This window comes from Monodelphis domestica, chromosome 4, assembly GCF_027887165.1.
Source record: "Monodelphis domestica isolate mMonDom1 chromosome 4, mMonDom1.pri, whole genome shotgun sequence".
In the NCBI taxonomy this organism is placed as follows: domain Eukaryota; kingdom Metazoa; phylum Chordata; class Mammalia; order Didelphimorphia; family Didelphidae; genus Monodelphis; species Monodelphis domestica.
Window position 1 is genome coordinate 164,935,332 of NC_077230.1, and position 22,269 is coordinate 164,957,600.

Genomic DNA, 22,269 nt, shown 5'->3' on the forward strand with positions numbered 1-22,269 from the left:
GCATGCGTGCGCCTCGTCTAGTGGGAGGGGTGCAGAGGTGGAGAAGGAAGAGAGGCCAGCTGCTTATTCAGGAAGAAGCCCGTTATAGATCCCTCCTAAATCAATGCTTTAAAATGAAATTAGGCATAGGGCCTGGGGGAGCTGTGTTTTCTGGGGTTTAGTCATAAATCAGTTCTTTAGTCATAGAGGATTGTTCAGGGTCACTCACTCAGTTCGTAGCAGAGACGGAAATGGAAGTGATCTTAATTAATTAAGCCAAACTGCTTCACTTTTAATGGAGGTGTGATTTTTTTTAAAAAAGATGTGACTAACTTTTCTATTTAGAAACATGGAACTTCTCTCCCTTTTGTGGCTTCTCCAACCATGAATCGTATAGTGGGAAGATCCCGGGATTTCTAACTAGGAACAACCCTGGGACTTTAAACAAGTCACTTCAGCTCCCTGGGGAGCCACTTTCTTCATTTGTAAAACGAAGATGACTAGATGAACTCTCAGGATTTGACTCCTTGTGTAACTGGGTGACTTAGTTCTAAATGTCTATCCCTCCCAAGCTTCTTAAGTAGATAACTGTAACTTGGTGTTATAGAGATTATTAGTGTTTTAAGGAATTTTAGAAATAATCTAATCCATAATACGCAGAATGAGATATTGTTTTTGGTCATGAACAATATGGTAATTTGTTTTGCCTGACTATGTGTATTTGTGCCAAGAATTTTTTCTTTTTTTTTTTCAGTAGGGTAAATGAATTGGGAGGAAAAGGGAAAAAATGGGGGATGGGGTGGGAACAACACATTAATTAAAAATAAAAGTTAATTTAAAAATAAATAGTATAGTCCCCTCCTATTATTTTGCAGTAGAAATCTCAGGCCTATTGAGGTAAAGTAAATCTCTGAAGGTTGTAGAGTTAATGGATATAGCTACTATCCTGAATTAGGAAGATTTCCTTAGAACACCATTGTTTCATTCAATGTTGTTGATTCTCAGTTCTTATTTCTGCTCTCACAAAATTTTAGAGTTGAAAAGATAAAAGCTATCTATTAACAATCATAAAGGAAAAGGATTCCCACTACAACTGGACAAGTGGTGTTATGGCCTTTACTTCAAGATCTTTTTGTTTTATCTTGTATTTGCAGATAGAGGTGTAGTATATTTCCTAGGGTTACAAAAAAACCGGTGTGCACCTAAACCCAACACTGTTCAGGTTTCTTTTTCCTTCAAGTATCTCAAATATTTTGTATAATATATTATTTCATCCTTAAACATCCCTTACTTGACATGTCCCCTCATGTCATTCTCTTAATATCCTCTCTTTCATAATCAGACTCCTACAAAATATTCTATCTAAAATTACCAGTGATCCTATAATTGCCAAATTTCATAGACTTTTCCCAGTCCTCAATCTTTTTAACTTTTGTATAACATTTGATGCAATTATCAGCTCCTTTGGGTCCATAGCTCATAGTTCATCTTCCATAGCCCACCCCTCTACTGTAGGTCTAGGTCTTACATTCAGTGATTTCATCAGCTTTCTTAGGATCTATGGCGATGCATATGTAGCCTTAGTTTCTCCTCAGTTCTAGTCCTCACATCAACAATTGCCTATTGGTTATTTTGATGCCCGAGAAGCATGTCAAACTCAAAATGTCCAAAATAAAACTCCCATTTCCCCAGAAATCCATCTGTCTTCCAGACTTTTCTTCTGACAAGGGCATATTCAGTACACTGCACCTCTAAAAATCCTTAGTTTCATGCAGATTGTAGCTCAAACACCATCTCCTGCAGGAGATCTTTCTTCATTTTCTAGTCTGCTAATTCCCCTTTCTCAAATTACATGGGTTTCATTTTACATATACTTTTACAGGTAGTGTCTCCCCTATAATGTACCTATGTAAGTTCATTGAGGGCAGGGACTTTTCATTTTTAATCTCTTTATTCTTCACACCTATCACAGTGCCTGGCCCATAATAGATGCTAAATAAATGATTGTTTGTTGACTGATTCTAAATAAAAGAAAAAGTGAAATATCTTTTCTCCTTAGCTCTCCTCATCATTTTATAAGAATAAAAGTCATGAAAAAAAAACAACACAAATCATGTTGCAATTTGTTAGATTGTATTCTGAGTCATACAACAAGGTTTTTTTTCCTCATGAAGGAAAAAATAATATTTTAAAAGTAGGATATAACCTGGGGGAAAGCAAAGTTATATGACTAAAGAAGGATAGGTCAAATTTTTGTTTAATTGGAAAATGAGAGGAAGATTCTTGGAAGTCCGCGATGCTGGGGGGGGGGGGCAGGAAGTAGGTAAGAAAGAAAAAGAGACCTTTAAAACCAGGAATCATAGAGAGGAAGACACTAAAGGCTGCGAGAGAGAGAGAGAGAGAGAGAGAGAGAGAGAGAGAGAGAGAGAGAGAGAGAGAGAGAGAGAGAGAGAGAGAAAGCTTTATTAATCTTAAAACAAATCAACCAAGAGATCATTAAAAACTTCCAACCCATGTGGCTACTTTTCTCTCTGTATAAAATTTTTATCTAAATCATTTCAGTGTGCACTAAAAAATGACAATATTAGTAGAGAACAGACAAACTTTTGGAAGCAATTTTCCACAGTGAACTACATTTATACCATTAAATGATTTATTGTTAATATAGAGTACATGATTTCATCATGTGTATTTGTTCATTTTATGAAAAGAATTTAAGATAATATATACCACAACAACAAAATTGTAAAATGAACAATTTTGAAATACTTTGGAACTCTGATCGGCTTAGTAATCATTCATTCTGAAAGACCAACAAAATATACTTTTCGTATCCCAGCAAAGTAGTAGACACCTAAATATACAGAATGAGACATTTTTGACAATTTGTGAATTTATTTTGCTTAACTGTATAATGTATTAATTAGAATGTGTGCCCCGGACTACATTTCCCACAATTCCCTTTTCCCTTGCCTATGTATGTGCATGGGTACATTGATTGAGGTTTTGAGTTTCATTTCTGCCCTGCCCAGGCACACACTCGCATGCTCTCTGTCTTATCTCTCTCTCTTCTGTCTGTCTGTCTGTCTGTCTGTCTGTCTGTCTCTCTTTTGGCTCTGGTGGGACCCATGTGGAGGAGGGGAGCAGCTCACTCAGTTTCTCTAGCTTTTACTTTCCCTTTGCTTCAAGTTGAATTTTAATAAAATAGTATTAAATATAATACTTGGAGTATTGGATATTAATTTTAACCTTTACATTTGGCATCTTACAAAGGGATCTGAACTGAGAGCTTTTTTAAGAACTCCTCCCTCTTCCTCTCTTTGACCTGTGACTGGGCTGAGTTCAGGCAGTTCTTTTGATTTAGTTATTATTAATAAAACTTTATAAAATATAATAGTTATTATACATTAATTTTAATCTTTATATTTATGACTTACCACTTAGGGATACAAATTCTAAACATTTTTGAGCAGATAGCCTTACAGAAAAGATAGTAAGTTTGCCTGGTGGATGCCTGTGCTTCTACCCACCCACCTGCTTTTGTGCCATTGAGTCCACTGTGCTCCACATGCTGCCACTGCTGTTGCTCCTGATTCAGCCTAAGCTGTATCCTGTGACAAGACCTGCCTGCCATTCTGAGCCACTTGTTTTTTTTTTTTCACAGATGGTGATATATAAAAATCTTTACGCCCCAATCCCTTTCCATACTCTATGTGGGTTTTTCTAGCCTGCCATAGCCATTTTTCAGTGTGAAGAAAAGAAATCCCACCACTTCTAATTTTCAAGCAGATTTTTTTTAAGTTGACCCTGGACTCCTTGTTTAGAAGGGTGCTACTAAAGGTTTTTCACTGGGAGTCCAAATCAGTGGATTAAAAGTCAGTTTTGGGAAATAAGCCTGTTTTTTCCTTCTCTCTCTTGACTCAAAACACCAAACCAAAATGCCATTCTTCATATGATAATATGAATATATATAAAATAGCTAAATAAGCTATTTTTATAGGAAGTTTTGCCCTTAGAGAAGAGAGCACAAAAGAATAGGTCTTAAAAACTCATCGGTAAAAAACCCTAAAAGAAAAAGTCTCTTTACCTTCAGTCAGAGTCTCCTTTTGTTTAACTTTTATTTAAGGAGTAAACTTGTTACAAAGCATGACTCACTCTATGAAAGAGCAGTGCATTACCTATCTCAAGCAAATCAAAGTTTTGGAGTGTCTTTTCTTACTCCTATTCCTGGGTGCAATGGTTCTTGCATTTAGTTTGAATAATCCTGGGATTCAGTGGGGAGATTCATCTTCCTACACACCTTTGGCATTCCTCTACAATACATCCAATTTGAGATCCCTCCATGTTCAGTGCAGAATTTTCCCTCACTATGATGGACTTCAGAGCTCTGAAAAAAGAAATCTAAATGGATAATAAATACTGGGGGATGAGAAGGAAACTTGAAAAGAGATCTGGAAGTTTATTGCTATTTTTAGTTTATTCTCCCATAATATAGAACAAATCTATTGGATTGATGAAAAGGATTTTGACTGCACTGCCTGCCTGTACCTTGTCTTTTCTTTATATTATTGTATTTACTGATTGCTTTAAGTTTTAATTTTTTTAATTTGGAAATTTTTATTTAATTATTTTAGAATATTTTTCCATGGTTACAAGATTTATGTTCTTTCCCTCCCTTCCTCCCACCCCCCTCCTGTAGCCAAGAAGCAATTCCATTGGGTTTTACATATGTCATTCATCAAGACCTATTTCCATATTATTGATATTTGCACTAGGGTAATCGTTTAGAGTCTACATCTCCAATCATATCCCCATCGACTCATGTGATCAAGCAGTTGTTTTTCTTCTGTGTTTCTGCTCCCACAGTTCTTTTTATGGATGTGGATAGTTTAAATTTTTTTATATACTAATATCTGGTTTAATTTAATCATCTGACTCGGTGTATGGTTTTTATTTTATATCACCATTTTTTAATTTAAAAAAACTTATGTTTCACTTTTTTCTTTTTACATTTTAAGTTGCAAATTCTCTCTAACAACCTTCTCCACATATTGAGAAGGAAAGCAATATATCAATTATACATGTGAAATCATCCAAAACATTTCCATATTAGCTATATGTATTAGAGTTCATCAGCTCTCTCTCTCTCTCTCTCTCTCTCTCTGGAGCTGAATGGCATTTTTTTCATCATGAGTACTTTGAAATTCCTTTGGTTCAGCATTTGTCATTTTTGAGAGGTGCTAGGTGGTACCTCAGAGATGTTTTAATATGCCTTTCTGTAATCAATAGTGATTTAGAGCATTTTTTTACATGACTAGGTATATTTGATTTCTCTTTCTGAAAATTGCCTGTTTATATTTTTGACCATTTACCATTTGGAAAATGGTTATTATTTTTATAAATTCAACTCAGTTCTATACTTGATATGTATTTGAGAAATTAGGCCTTCATCAGAGAAATTAGCTATAAAAACTTTTGATACTTCATTGCTTATGGTACCTTTCAGCAAGATGTATTTTCCCTCATTATCCTAAGTTCATTTTTGCCTTTGCATTGTCTGAGATCATGATTGCTACCCCTGCCTGTTTTAGTTAAGCTGAAGCATAATAGATTCTGTTCCAACACTTTTATTTTAACTCTCTGTATGTTTTTCTGTTTTAAGGGTTTCTCTTATAAACAACACATTGTTGGATTCTGATTTCTAATCCATTATGCTATCTGCTTCTGTTTTATGGGTGAGATCATCCCATTCACATTCACAGTTCAGATTACTAACTGGATTTTCCCCTCCATTCCATTTTTCTTCTCTGTCTTTTCTCTCCCTTTTTGTCCTTTCCCTCCTCAAAAGCTTATTTTGCTTCTACTCACTGCCTACCTTAATCTGTCCTACCTTTTGCCATCCCAACTCCTTGATCTTATCTCCTTTTGGCCAAGTTAGATTCTTTATACAATTGAGTGTGTGTGTGTGTGTATGTGTGTGTGTGTGTATACACACACACACATACACACACACACACACACACACACACATATATATATTCTTTCCTTTTTGAAACAATTCCATAGAGACTGAAGTTCAAGCATTGTCTATTGCTCTCTCATATTCCCCTCCACTATAAAAACTCTCCTTTGGATGTCTCTTTTCCTTCCTCCTCCTATTGCATCCCTCTTTCTCAACCCCTCTTTTTTTCGGAAGGTCATTCCAATGTAATTGACTCATATCTATGCTTCTTTCTATAATAAAGTTCTTAGGAGATACATATATACATATGTATGTATGTATGTATAATATTATCTTCCCATACACGAATTTAAACCACTTACAATTATTGAGGTCCTTATCCTCACTTGTCTTGTGTTTGAATGTCAAATTTTCTATTCGGCTCTGGTATTTTTATCAGGAATTATTGAAAGGCTTTTACTTCATTGAATATCATTTTTTTTTTGGCCTGATAGATCATACTTAATTTTGATGGGTAAACAGTTCTCAGTTGTAATCCTAGCTCTTTTGTCCTCCAGAATATCATATTCAGAGACTTCACTCCTTTAACATGTAAACCATTAATCTTAGGTGATGATGACTTTGGCTTTACTATATTTGAGTTCTTTCTTTCTGACTGCTTGAAGTATTTTTCTCTTTCATCTTGCAGCTCTGGAATTTGGCTATAATATTCCTGGGAGTTTTCATTTTAGGATTATTTTTCAGAAGATGATCAGTAGATTTTTTTCAATGTCTTTCTTTTTTCTTTGTTTTTAGGATTTCGGGGAATTTTTCCTTCATAATTTCTTGAAATACAATGTTTAGGATATTCCTTTGATTGTGGCTTTCAGTTAATCCAATAATTCTTAAATTATCTTTTCCTGATCAGTTTTCCAGTTCAATTGTTTTTCAGACATTTTACATTTTTTTCCTATTTTATCATTTTTTTATTTTGGACTTAAGTTTTATTGATTCTTAATATCTTATGTAGTCATTACCTTCTACTTGCCCAATTTGAATTTTTAAGAGATTATTTTCTTCAATAAGAGTTTGTTCTTTTTTTCCCCCTATTTGGCCAATTCTATTTTTTAAGGACTTTTTTTTCCCAAGTGAATTTTTCTTCTTCTTTTACCATAGTTGTTATTGTTCAGTAGTTTTTCAGTTGTATCTGACTCTTTGGGACCCCTTTTGGGGATTACTTGATAGAGATATTAGAGTAGGTTGCCATTTCATTTTCTAGCTCATTTTATAGATAAGGAAAACAAAGCAAACAGGATTAAGTGACTTGCACAGGGTCACATAGCTAGTAAAAAAGGCAAGATATGAACTTGGGAAGATGAGTCTCCCTGACTCTGGACCCAGCACTTCATCTACTGTCCTACCAAATTGCTTTTTAATATTGTACCATTTCTGGGTTTTTTTTTGTTATTTTCTTCAGTAATTTTTTTGTACCTTTTACCAAGCTGTTAATTTTCTTTTCCTGATTTTCTTGTGTTACTCTCATTTCTTTCCCCAACTTTTCCTCTAATTCTCCTTACTTCCATTAACAATTCCAGGAATTCTTATTAAGCTTAAATAAAATTAGTATTTTTCTTAGAGGGTTTGTTTGTGGCTGTTTTCACATTGTTGACTTCTGAGTTTATGTCTTAGTACTCCATGCCATCATAGTAGCTTTTTATGATAAAATTCATTTGTATTATTGTTGTTTGCTCATTTTCCCATCTTATATCCTGACTTTTAACTTTATGGTAAAATTGGGCTCTGCTCACCTTTTGGTGAGAAAGCACCATCCTAATAAGCTTCAGGCTTTTCATGCTGTTGTTTTTTTAGAGCTAGTTCTAGAGAACTTCTCCAGAAGTTTTTGGTACTTCTGAGACGGTGTAATATGGAGAGAGATGTAGTCCCTGCTTTCTTAGTCTGTACTCTGGTCTTTGCTCAGGAAGGGCCCCTGGTCCCCTGTAACCCCAACCACTAAGTGTTCCACTTCACTTTGGAACTGCAACAAAGGCCTCTTCTCCCTTGTGATTGCCTCCCAGTGCTCTTTTCCACCCTGTAATTGTGACAGAGAATTGAATATGGACAACTGAGTTGCCAATTAGTGCCAGCTACACCTAGTGGCAAAAGTACCCTATAATTTTTTTGATTGGTTGCCTCACCCCCTTACCATCTCAGGGCTGAGGGATCCCAAAGTAACTATTACTGCTGTGGCAACTGTATGGGCATCAGATCGTTCTCCACTCTGTTGTCACAAACTTCTTCCAGATTACTAATTTTTCTTAGGCTGGAAAAATGTCTCACTCTAACTTTGTGTTGGCTCTGCTACTCCAAAATTTGATTCAAGGAATTATTTTAAAATTGCTTGGAGGAGAATGTTGAGAGAGTTCAGTTGGGTTGCCTCTAATCTGCCATCTTGGCTACACACCCTGTTATGTGACTTTGAGGCTTATAACCCAGCAGTCCCTAAAGAAATAAAAATAACTATCACACAGAAGACAACAAAGAGCCTCATTGTAGGTGTGAGTTTCAAATGAGGAACTCAGAAGAATAAGAATAAAGTAGGTCATCAGACAAACTTATGATAGAGAAATGATAGGTTGATTCTTGTTAAGGGCAAGGCATGAATTTATGGGAAGACAAAGACAAGTTACAGGATGGGGAAGAATAAATAGGTTGCCATTGGTGTTGTTGAAAATATACCATTCTCTAAGTTCAGGGATCTATTTGACTATTGAGCATACTCTACCATAATAGAAGTTTTGAATATGTAATTATTTTATAATATTACTATATTGCTTTAAAGCATAATTTTTAAAAATCTAAAAAAGCGCACCATTTTAAACATGCCAGCTTAAAAAATAGATTTGACATCATGCCCACAGGGTGAACAAACAAGACTTTATGAATCCATTAAGTAAAGGGATTTTTAGAGATAGAGGTGACCTACATAATACCACTCAGCTATCTAATATTATGGCTATTTGGGGGTAATAACTGCCTAATTCAAAGGGCAGGCACAAAGGGCATAATATCCTACAATTTGGGGTAAATTGTCATTGGATTACATTATAATTCCTCTTGAAGATGCCCCCACTTAAGAACTTTTTATTTTAGAGCCTAATACCAGCAGCTTTTTGGAATGTCTTAGACTTTAATTAATGGAGGACAGGTTGGAGTATACTTGAAAAGCCTTCCCTCTCCATTCCCCAATGATAGTCATAGGATAGAATAGGCAGTTAAAAAAAATCTAAGCTATTAATAGCCATATGAAATGTCTCAAATAGCTAATTAGAAAAATAAAAATTAAAGCAATTCTAAGATTTACTTTATACACATTAGAATGAAATAGTCATCAAAAAAGAAAATATTGAAGAGCATTAGAAGAGTAGGGTGCAGACTTCTTTTGTCATGGCAAATGTGGGAATTTGCTATGCTTGATTGCATGTTATAGGAGTTGTAGTGTGTTGTTTTTTCCCCTTTTCCCAGTAAGGAGAGTGGTTGGAGGAAGAGGAGAAAGATGTTTTTGTCATTTAAACTTAAAAAAATATATTTTGGCTCTGGAGTTATGACCCAGATCCTACATTGGGAATTATTATTATTATCATAATCAGAGCACCCCACATATCTGTTCTGATCCAACTTTTTAAACCTCCAGCTTTATATAAGACTTCTCCATCAGTTAGAGCCCTTGGCAGTTGAAATCATTATGCTGCAGGTACATGCAGAGTCCATTATTATGGGATATTTAGTTGTGAGACTAGCCTAAGGAAAAATATTTTCATTCTCATGGAACATGATGTCAAATCTATTTTTTAAGCTGGCATGTTTAAAATGGTGCACTTTTTTAGATTAACTATGGAAAATTACATTCTATGTATTCTCTTTACATCCTCACTGCAATAAAAATTTATAGTCTCCGCAAATCTCCTCAGGTAAACACGTAGCTATAAGCACACATCGTATAATCATTAATTGGCATGAGAGGGGTAAATGGCAATTATCCTAAATATAGAGTATCCATATCCAAGTTGCATATGGATCACATGCAGAAATATAATTCAAGGTGCTTATAAACAACATGGCATTTAAAATTGTTTTATTTACTGGTCCAAACAGCATCACATTATTACTGCATAGTTGCCAAAATACAGAGGGCATAAACAATATATAATATATATTTGAGAATGAATATTACATATACTATGTCAATGAGAAAAAGCTGGCTCATAAGTAACCTATTTGTCCATAACTGAAATCTTCATGTCAGTTACCCAATCACTAGCTAGACAGTCCTGAAAGTTTTGCGGTAACCCTACTATTTCTGCACCCTCATACCCTTTAGTCTTGTCAACAAAATACTGAGTTCATAGAGAGATCTTACTGCCGTCTCCAGTCTGAGAGGGCAAGCTATAAAGACTGCCCTCAGTTTCTTTGGGGCCTCTAGAATTATAATATTGGGCATGAGTGAAGTCTGCCAATTCATTCCTCTACATTATTTGTGCCCAGACGATCATCAGGCCAGGTCAGCCTTAGCAGACTTGCCTGAACAAGAAGATACCAATCTGCCATTTTCTCTTCATTTGAATCATGATCTAGTTCCAATTGTCCATCTGAATCAGTTCTCAGAGCTTTCTTGGGTAAATAAGACACACACACGTACACACACATGCACAGATATCTCATGTCATCTTAGAAGATAGGGGAGCTAATTCTCTTATTGGTAGTGATGCATTGTTTTGCTTTCAGCTGTTTTATGGACTAGCAGTTTGTCAAGTCTTGTAGACTTTTGTGATGTAGTTTTATTTGCTATTAGTTTCCCAAGGACAAATAGACTAGGGAGGATATAGCGGATGCTTCAAAATTTATGTCTACTGTTAACACAACCTGCAGTAGAAGACTTGGATGCTCAAGCTGCACTTCTCTGAGTGCTCTAGGAGCCCAGCTCCCTTTTTTTTTTCATAGACTGGTCATCCCTTTTATGGGAATAATCACAAGTTTAGAAACATGATATCTAGTGAACAGGGCATTTTATCCTTTTTGGTCTTGCACAAAGAATTCAAAGATGGCTAATGCCATCAGGTCCATTTTAACTCATCAAAATATCAGTATTGGAGTCATATATAATATTGTCCTTCCAAACTTCAAATTGAGCTTTATGCATTCTCAGAACCTTTCAAAGCCAAGAAGTCTAAATTGTGACTGTCTCTGGACACTCAGATTCACAATAGCCTTCATAAGATGTCACATTCAGAAGTGAATATGATAATTCAGATATAGTCTGACTAGGTAAGAGTTCAGCAGGATTATCAACTTTTTAGTTCCTGGATAGTTTTGGGGGCTGCCATATCACCTTGTTGATTTACCTCAAGCTTACAATCTTTTTCAAATCAAATGCTGTTTAGTCTCACTTGTCCCCAACTCTGTTTGGCATCAGAGGGCCCAGGTACAAACCACAGCTCTTCCACATTATGAATGTGACCAACAGCAATTTACTTTTTCTCTCAGAACCTTAGCTCTAAAATTAGGTTAACTGACCACTATGATTCTAAGATTTTACATTATCAATATGAAATTTCATCTTGTTGGATTTGGACTAGTGTCATGGGTTAGCTAAAATTTTCTTTGAATCTTGACTGTAATCTAATCAATTCAGCACACACTTGTTAATCATTTTGGTAGGTAGGTGCTGAATAAAAAGAAATGAAAGTCTACTCTCAAGCATCTTGCTTTTGGGGAGACAATATATGCACAAATGAGGCAATCTGCAGGGAGATACTAGTGGATTATGAAAAGTCTCATATAGATGGTGGTACCTGAGCTGGTCTTGGAAAGAAATTAGCTACTTCTCAGAAGGGGAGATGCACTTAGAGAGTGCATTCCAGGCATGGGAGAGAGCCTGTGTAAAAGGTGAAGTATCATGTATGTAGAATGAGAGGACTGACTATAGTGTGCATAAAAGGGAGTCCTTCATAATAAGAGTAGAGAGGTAGCTTACAGATAGTTTATGAAATTATTCAAATGCAAAATAGAGCTTCCTATGTTTGATCCTAGAGGCATTAAGGGATTTATTGAGCTGCGGAATATCTATCACACAGCTGCCCATTTTATTCCTATTATATACAGAGAGCTGGGCACCAAAAAGGGAAGAGACTCAAAGCAGGGATAGAAATTAGGAGACTTTTGTAATAGTTGAAGACACAAGGCTTCTGTTTAAGAGTTTGCTTTAAGTATAGAGACATATGCAAAAGATATTATGGAGGTAAAAGTGATAAACATGACAAATGATTTGAGTAGAGGATCATGGTTCCAAACCTTGATTACTGGAATAATGGGGCCTTCAACAGAAAAAGATAAATTTGGAAGAAAGGCGAATTTGGGGTGAAAGATAAAGAGACCTCTGTTTTGGACAGATGTTTGTAAGATGTCTAGTTTAAGATTTTCAATTATATCCTCAGTTTCTCCTGACTTTGAGAATGTACTAGTGGAACACTCTGGCTGTCTGCTTGCTCTTGCTGGGTGACTAGCCCACTTTTTCTTTCTGTAATATAGTTCTTCAGTATCTTTTAACTTGTTCTTCAGAGTTGATTATAGGCTGACCTGGAGCTCAGGAAGGAGACCAGAATCATTTATGTAGAGATGGTAAACACATGAAGCTTAATGAGGTAACCAAGCCAGACAGCGTAGAGAGCTCAGAGGGACAAGGCCTCAAGGGACACCCACAGTAGCATCATGGTACAGTAGAAAAAGCATTTACTATGGAAGTCCTATGACTTGGGTTCACATCTCACTCATGATTAATACCTCTGTGACTGTGCATCTCACAGGCTCCTTGAATCTTATTCTCTGTTTGTAAAATGGTTAAATTAGATAGTCAGTGAAGTTCCAACTCTAGATCTATGCTTCTGTGATTTGAGATCCTTTGAAAACCCAGAAAATCTCATGTGTAAGCTACCCCATCTAGCTTTGTGTTATCTGAAGATTTTGTAAGCTTATCTTCTTTATCCAAGACACTCATAAAAATGTCAAAACAACAGTCAGTTGATCCCTGGGGTACTTCCAAGATGACTTTGAACTATTAATGAATGTTCATAGTTATCTGTGTGTCTCAAGAATTGGTGCTTCAATCTGTTCCAAAAATCCTGTACCACCAACTGTATTGACCTTTTTGTCAAATGGTTTGCTAAAATCTTAGTAGTTTCCCCAATCTACTACTTGTACTCAAATGGATCTGGGATGTCATCAGTTTTGAAGTTCCCATCTATGCAAGACCATCCTATATGTGGTCAAAGCAATATTCCAATAATTATCCCCATGTAAGTTAGGTTAGTTTTTCCTTATATGTTGACTATTTTCAACGCCTCATTCGCTGAGGAGATGAAAAACTTGTCTGCAAAGATCAAAAGAGCCATAGGAAGTTACAAGTACATTCTTATACCTGGCTCAAGGCACATGAAGTAGGCAAGGGAGCTCTGTTCAGCTGAATCAGCTTAGTTTCCTAGATAAGTATGTACTTGTTTAATATCCTCCTATGAATAAATACATTTCCTTTTGTTAATAATTGCTGAATGACCTATGAATATCTTATTTCATTCTAGTATTAAACAAAGCATGAGGGGAATGGCTTGAGTTGGGCCCAGTCCAGTACATTGTGTGACTCTCATTCATGTCCTCCCAAAAGTTAAACAAATAGGGTGCCACTCAGACATGCTAAATGCCTTCCTCAGTTTCTCCTGACATTGAGAATGTACTAGTGGAACACTCTGGCTGTCTGCTTGTTCTTGCTGGGTGACTAGCCCACTTTTTCTTTCTGTAATATAGTTCTTCAGTATCTTTTAACTTGTTCTTCAGAGTTGATTATAGGCTGAAACCTGCTCACATCCACCATATGCCTTTTAGTTGCCTTCGATGTGATATTCATCTTAAATTCTTCAAAGCCACTGGTAGTCCAAGTCTCAATGCCCTACAGCAACATGATAAACTTTTTATATTGAAAAGATGGACCTTTGCTGTTAACAGAAACATGGGATCAATAAAAGTTCTTTGCAATTTATAAGGCTTACTTTCCAACTTTTCAACTTTGGGCCCAGCTCACTCATCAATATATTGTCTTTTCCAGATATACATACTCTTGGACAAGTACAAAAGGGTTAAAATTTGGATACTAGACATGTTATCCACTTTTATTTCCTACATACACATATAGAAGAAATTCCTTTGAGTGATGAGTTGATGAGTGGACCTTATTATCTATGGGTAATCCATTCTTTTACTTGCACATACTCTGTACTATATACCTGCATCACAGTAGAGAATACTTCTGATAAGAATATATTTCCCACTTTTATACTTCACCTGGTATGCTTCAGGTCGTCATTGAAAGTGTTATTTCTGTTGTTACATTTTCCAATGTATCTTGAATTAATTTGAAATATAGAGATGTAAGAAACTTTGTTGTAAAATGTTTGTAAAGTGGCCTTTGATTCAACTGAAACATTTAAAAATTAATCAACAAACAAAAGCAAGGATCTAAATGAGCCAGGGTCACCTTGCATGCAGCATCAGAGTAGAACTTTCACTAAAGGCTTTCAGAAAAGGAAATGAGGTTAGTCTAGTATGGATTATTCCAGATGAAGCCATTCCAGCTATTGGTATAATCAATGTTACCTAGATCAAATAATCAACCACAGTTTAATACTATGTCCCAAACACTGTGCTAAATGTTGGTAATAGAAAGAAAAAGCAAATAGTCTATGTCCCCAACCATCACTAGTTATCTCCTTAATAGTAAAAATTACAATTGATAGTTATAATTAAGAATTTGTCAGGAATTAAATTGAAGCTCACTGGATTTTAGACATTCAACAGTCCTATGACACTTTTTCTGTTCTCCAGGATCTTTCACAGACCATTGACAATGCCTTCCATAATCAAATCTGTATCATGGTACTGTCTACCTTGAGCAGTGTCCCATTACTCTTTGATCCTCATCTATTTTCCAAGATAGCTAAACATATTTTTTTTCTTTAGTTTTTCATTGCCCATTTCAACTTACATTACCCTTTTAATTCCTCAGTTCTATTCTTATAGGACCATATATCACACTTTTGCATTTGTCCATAATAATAATATTTGCATAGTGCTTGTCCTAGGTACTATACTAAGCACTTTACAGATATTGCATTTCATCCTCAAAACAATGCTTAGATGAGGTGCTAATTATTATTCTCATTTTACATGTGAGGAAGCTGAGGCAAACAGAAGTGACTTGCTCAGGGTCACACAGATAATTTAGGTTTTCTTGGTTCCAGGTCTTGGGCTTTATAAACCTGTGCCACAACCTGCCCTCTTGTTTTCATTTTCTTCTAAAATCAGACTGGCTTGATGAATTCCTAGTGTATTTCCTTTGGATTCTTTAGAGAGCTCCCCTTTAAAATTCTCATATGAATTCTTTTTGTAGCTCAGGATTTAATTTTTGGAAACTTCCAGTTCCTCCTATGTTGACTTCCCTCACAGAATATTTGGTTACAATACTTGAAACTCTGAAATATGTATTCTGAAATTTTTAGAGTAGATTCTACACTATCCCTGGCTTTCTTCTTCTTCTTTTTTGTGTAATCTAAATTTTAAGTTGAATGTTTTGTCAAAGTTATCATCATTTTTACCTAGTTCCTTCTCCTTGTTGAAAAACTTAGATTCAGAATAATTCCATCATTGGTTCCTCCATAGTTTAAAAGATGAAATTATTAAGGCAGTTCAAGACATTATTTGCAACTGCAGTTTGAGGAAGGAGAGTGATTCAAGAGATGTACAGTAAACTGAAGCCTCCATCACTACAACACATGCCTCTTTGCAGGGTGATTTTTACCTTACCTGCTTGGTGCCCTCAGAGATAGATTTGTGTCCATTGACTCCTTAATACTGCCACTTCTGAAAAGAACAGGGCAGAAGCCAACTCAGGGAATGGCTATATCTGATCACTGTTGATAGTTGTAGCAACAGTAGCACCATTGAAAGCCACTAGGAAAATGGAAGATTTGCAGAGTAGCCTAATCTCTATCTTGGACTACCTAAATCAATGAGCTTCTTTGACACTGTGAGGCAACATGGTATCCTGTATAAAATATTTAAGACTCAGAAAGGCAGGGGCCAGAATTTGGCCTTCAACATTTAATAGCTCCATCACCACGAACAAGTCTCTTATCTCTCAGCTTTGATTTCTTCATTTGATTAAATATGAGTAATAATATTACCTGTAGTAATTACCTCACAGGAATTAAGTGAGATAATTTATGTAAAGTGCTTTGTGAACCTTAAAAGTATGATATGTGTCAACTTAATATTACTATAATCAAGAACTTATTGTACTTATATGTATCTATCACATGCATAAAGAACAATTAACATTCCCATTTTATTGATACATATTTTGATCTGAAGGAAATAAGTTCACAGTAGTTTAAAAAATCTTAGGTTAAATATTTTACCATAATTTCCTTCTTTCAAGGATATTTTATTTGCCTTTCGAATGTGGTTATTAACATTTAATAAATTCTGCATTTTTGTGTTTCTTCATTTTGATAATTTCCCCTCATTAATTAGTTCCTTGGACAGGTGCTAGAATATATACTTATATGTAGTTCCTTTATATTCCATCCAATGTAATATTGATTAACTTAAATGTATATAGAGCAAGGGTTCTTAACCTGAGATCTGTGAACCTTTTTTTTTAAAACCCTTACCTTCTGTCTTAGAAGCAATACTGTATATTGATTCCATGGCAGAGGAGTGGTAAGGCTAGGCAACTAAGGTTTAAGTGACTTGCCCAGGGTCACAGAGCTAGGGAGTATCTGAAATCAAACTTGAACCCAGGACCTCTTGTTCTCCACTTAGCTACCCCTGGCTTGTCAACTTAAAATACACACATATAGCTGACTTTCAATTTGTTTCCTTTATAATCTTATGTATTTTATATCATGAATTTAAAAACACAATTCTGAAAAAAGTCTTCAAACTATTGCCAAAAGGGACCATGACATGCAAAAAGTTAAGAACCCTCAGCATGAAAGATAAGTAATAAAAAGAAAATGGCTAAGGCACAAAACACAAATAACCCATATGGAGCAACTGACAAGTTTTTCAAACACAGAAACACATGAGTTCTCAATTCCATTTTGTATTTTTTGAATGAAACCTTTAAAGTGTTATTTTCAATGTTTAGTTAACTGAAACCTGACATTTACACTATAATAAGCATGCTGTTGATAGTCATACAAGTGTTAGCTAATCATTTAAGGAACTTTGGAGGATTCTTTTTGTATATTTTGTAGCTTGCAATTCTATGTTAAAACAATTTAGCTTTTGAAATGTTTTGCTTTCCCTATAATTATTTGTACATAATGGAAACTCCTCTAGGTCCTTTTGTTGAATCTTATGAACTTAAATTAAGAATTTAATCATTTTGATTTTTTTTTTGGTTCTCTTTGTGGATGTCAATAAAAGCATTTAGAAATTGGGATTTAAAAAAATTCTAACTTTAGGGTAACTTAAAAAAAAAACTTAAACTAGTTTGTAAAAGTCTTTTATTGTATCCGTGCCACACATACTAGTGAAAAATAACACTCCTAAAAAAAGGGGGGAAAAAAGATTGCTACCTTTTCCACAACATTTTATTTTAAATAAAACTTCAAGTACTCTTACATAGGTACAAAAAAAATTCTGATCTATCTGCCTCCAACAGGCCACCACAACACACAGTAGATAAAACACAGTGGTTACAAATGTCTTTTTTTTTTTAAATTTATTTCTGTGGCAAGGCAAATGGGAAGGAAATGTTTCTATGAAAAAATACTGTGTGCGTAGGAAATTGTCACAATTTTATTCCACATGGATACAAATGATTATATACTTGAATTTGAGGCCCTGGTGGCTTGAAATTATATAACAAAATAGAAAAAATGGAAAACTAATATCCCCTACACCCTGTTTCAAAGGCAGGCACTACCAAGATTAAGGAGACTCCACAGTGTTGGTAGAGGATAATTACTGTACAAGCTGTATAGCTATAATTACCTTAAGACTAAAATAAAATGCTACAATCCTTCTAAGGCATAAACAATAATGTCTGCAAACAATATGTACACATCATACATATTTAAAACAATACTTAATATAAACAATAATGAACAGTATATACATGTCAATTTTTCTTCACTGTCTTGAAATACAATTTAACTACACAAGTGATGCAGCAACATATATATAAATGTACTTGTTACTCTACAGTAAAGTTTAATTTTTTAAGTGCTTTTAGAGCACATCAGTGTAAACAGTTTTACTTGGCTTTGTTTTATATTTTAAAACATTCCTTGTTGTATTTTCAAGATTTAAAGCAATTTTCTAATTCTTCCTTTTCACAGAAAACGAAGATTCTGGATGCAGTTTAATCATAAATAATTCATAAAATTAAATACATTCACTAAAAAATAAACTACAAAGTAAAAAAATGAAAAATAGATATTTATTGAGTGGGAAAGGAGAACCATTTCCCAAGTAGAGCTCTGGTGGTTGAATATTCAGTGCGTTTTGATATATTTTTAATTGCTATTGCACTATAACACCCCTCTCTTTGAAAATTCTTTGGGTGTGCTTCCCTGTTCTACCTAAATTAGTTGATAAAACATACAAACCAATAACCAAGGGCCATGGTTGCTGTAGGAGTGAAGCCTTTAGAAGTAGTATCACTTTTCTGATACTTAAGGAAAAAAAAAAGTCATGTATGTGCCTTGCACTTTTACGTAAATACAGTTCACATTGCTGGTCTCATTTGTCCTGTTTCAAAGCGGGAAGAGTAGTTCTGATAACTTCAGCTCACTTTGAAAGTATCTGTCCATTTTTTTTCAAAATACTTCCTCATGTTGTGGCCAGCTCTGCCTATGTCAGAATCATCTTCATTAAAGGTTTCACAGTTGTCAAAAACAAGCCTGACATCTAGAGCAAAAGTTTCGAGGTTAGAGTACCTGGGGAAAAAAAAAAAAAGCTTTTGTTGTCTTTTTCTCCTCCACTGAAACGAAGCCATTTTGATTGTTCAAATAAGTAGAAACAGGTACACCTAGCCCAGCTTGGCCATATTGCCATCTGCCCTGAAATGCCCTGCTTATTGATCCCTCTCTGTCCCTTCTTTCCACTTCCTGTTCTGGGTATAGTAATCAACTTAATATTATCATTCTTTCTGGAAAAGGCGAGTCTGTCAGCTACCCTATGGAACAACTCACTATCCTGGTAAACTCCTAGACCAAAGCTCTCTTCCCCAGTGTGTATGTATAGTCTTTCCTTTTAAAATGAAAGTTCCATAGTTCCGGGGAGCTTTTTGTATGGGTTGGTTCTCAGAGCTTGATACCATTTTTTTTTTGGTGTCTAGACATCATATTTCTTTTTTGAGGAGCATCACAAATATCCTTCAGGACTAGTATCATCCTAGATAATGTGAATAAGATCTAGGTTTAAATGGCACCTCTGACTCTACTAGTATAACCTTGAGAAAACCATTTTATCTCCTTGGGCTAGTTATACTTTGTTTCAATACTTAGGCACTCAAACCTATGCACACAAATATTCTCTATGTCTTAGGTCTGAGCTTTCTACTATTTTTTTTAGTATGTATTTTTTTCCCATTGTAAAGCCTTCTATTTTCCAAGTCCATTCTTCTCTCTCAGCACAGACTCCTTTTTTTCTTATTCTTCCAGTCAGCTCCAGGCAGACCAATACAAATAAAAGAAAACATGTAAAACTCATTTGCAAGTGATAATAAGTCTTAAGAAATATCTTTCCTTTAAACTGAAAAAAAAAAGGCATTTTAGGCCTTTCGGGTTTTTTCAAGTGTTTTCACTAGAACAAGGTCATACTTTGTGAGCAAGCACAGTGGGAAGGAAAGTGTTCCAACTGATAAATAGTAGGTGAGTGGGTATTAAAGCTAAATGAAGTGCCAATATATTTCAAGAGGGCTTTTAGAAATGCAAATGCTGAATTATTTCTGACTTGGGATAAAGAGTATTTTTTAAAATTAATACATTAGAAGTGAAACTCTCAAGCTTTGGGAATATTGTTTTGATCATTGAAAAGCAAGGCAGCAGAAACTTCTATTGCTTGATCCAGCATTTTCAGGAATTTTAAATTTCTTATGAGGAATCTATACTCAACAACCAGAGAATCATACTCTATCCTGAGTCTGGGTTAAGTAAATGACTTTGAATAATTTAAAATCACGAAATCTCATTGTTGCAAGGGATGTCTGAGATCCACCCTGTACTGAAGTAGTATAGAAATCCTGCTATCACACCCTAACAAAATATCCAGCCTCTATTTGAAAGATCTCTCATGACAGAAATTCATTATGTCCTGAGGTAGTCTCTTGTTGCTCCTTTTTATTGGGGGGAGGGGGGAATATTTCTCCAGAATACGAATTTTCTTTCATTCTATTAGCTAACCTTTCATGTTAGTCCCAATTATGCCAATCCTGGACTTGTGTGGCTCCTTCCTTTCTGGTCTCTGCGTCATCTCCTCTCCATCCAACATTCCATTAAAAGCATCACATTTTCCAGCCATATTACTGACCTATTTCAGATCCCTTCAGATGTTCTCAATTATTTCTACATCAATGTGGATCTTTATACTATAAAACACCCCACCAATTACCTTACCCAACTGCCTGCCATCAGTTCCCTAACCATAACTTCTACTCTGCTGTTTTTAGCTTCTCAGCTTTTAAAAACATTTTTCAGGCCTTATTTCTTTTCCAATCCTTTCTACCTAATAGTGGATCTTCTCTTTCAAAATTCTACTAAAGCCCCATCTGGGATGGGTAACTCCACCAATTCTCAACTCTCACATTCACTTTAGAGTTAGGGTAATTTGGCAATTTTGAGATCCTCTGTATTTTAACACAGATTTCTATATGTGTTTCCATATATATGTACGAATGCATATATAAGATATATGGGTAGATATAAATTGTGTAACTGGGGAGGTGATTCTAAAAGTAGGATCTATATCAAATATCATTAATTTCTTATTATTTGTAACATCAAAATAGTTTTAAGATTCTTCCAATACGTCTGTTTGACTAATATGGTAAAGACACAGTTGAATCCTAAATAAAGTTCCAACCAACTCTTCTATACTAACTCAGATTCTGTGCTATCTTCTTAGGGAAAAAATGCTCAAGACCAACCAATTGATTTACTGGGAAGTAGTCTAATAACTCAGAAACTTACAATTATAGGTGATAAACTTATTAGTTGTTCTTTCCCTGGTTATGGAAAGGCATTGTGGATTAAGACCCCAAAAGAAAGCCATGGACTAGTTTGGAGGAATAAGGGAAGAAGTGACTTATGAATTCATAGGTAGAATAGCTCCGTAGGTATTTCTTTTGCCAGTGAACAGTCCTATCTGCATAGTGCCAACAGTATACACTTTCCTGGGAGGCAAAACAAACTCATCGAAATATGCATGTGTCTTTATATTCCCTAAGAGGAGCTCTCATATGGTACAGCAAAGTGCATCATCCAATTACTAGAAAACTATTCTCACTTTTGTAGTCTATGGAGTATTACACAGTATGGAGGAAGAAAGGAGAAGTTCCCTGGTTATATGGAAGAGGGCATTGCTAATACTTCTTAAAGAAAGGGAGGGAAGGTTTATGTTTTTAGACATTCAAGTCATATAAGCCTATAGCTTTATAATAAAATATATTTACTTACTGTCCACTACTTAGTTTTTCTCTAATCGTAGAAAAATCCATTGGTTTCTTAATAACCTTCTTATAACCAGGAACAAGTTTCAAGTTTACAGGAAGTAGAAAAGGCCATGCATCCTCATGAGTTTCCATCTCTGTCAGGATCATGCTAAATGCAATGATATTTAAAACAAATTCATAGTTAAGCACTTATTGATGAAAACAGTATAGAACAAATGTTTAAGGGTAGGGAGATGGAATTTTTAAAACGAGTTTTTTAAATAAATAAATAAATGAACAAAACCTTACCTGCATAAAGTCAGGTCCTTGGAATCATCTCTTTTAGGTTTTTTAATTGAAGTAAAACTTTCTTGTTTTAACAAGTTTAGAGAGACATTTTCCTCCATTTTTCTTTTCTTGGGATCTTTACTTCCTTTCTTTTGTGAACTGCTTGTGGCTGCTGAGTCTTCATCTTCAGTATCACCTGTTAGAGATAATTTCCTTCCTTTCTTTTGTTCATTACTCTTTTTTCCTTTGATATTAAGTTTTTTTATTTTTAGTGTTTGACCACTTGCCTATAACA

At 35.1% G+C, this 22,269-nt stretch overlaps 1 protein-coding gene across 32 annotated transcripts in view; it reads right to left on the reverse strand.

Moving 5' to 3' along the window:
• Positions 1-18,451: 18,451 nt before the first annotated feature.
• BAZ2B (bromodomain adjacent to zinc finger domain 2B) overlaps positions 18,452-22,269 on the reverse strand; it is a 335,625-nt gene continuing 331,807 nt past the window's right edge. For 31 of the 32 annotated variants that reach the window (XM_056793926.1, XM_056793916.1, XM_056793915.1 and 28 more), the window contains 3 exons: positions 21,996-22,261; positions 21,712-21,855; positions 18,452-18,972 (listed from right to left, as the gene is read on the reverse strand). In XM_056793926.1, coding sequence (XP_056649904.1) covers positions 18,819-18,972; positions 21,712-21,855; positions 21,996-22,261 — 564 coding nt within the window. In that variant the 3' untranslated portion in view covers positions 18,452-18,818. Of the gene's footprint in view, positions 18,973-21,711; positions 21,856-21,995; positions 22,262-22,269 lie in introns of those variants that run through there. The other variant, XM_056793937.1, reaches the window with a different exon arrangement.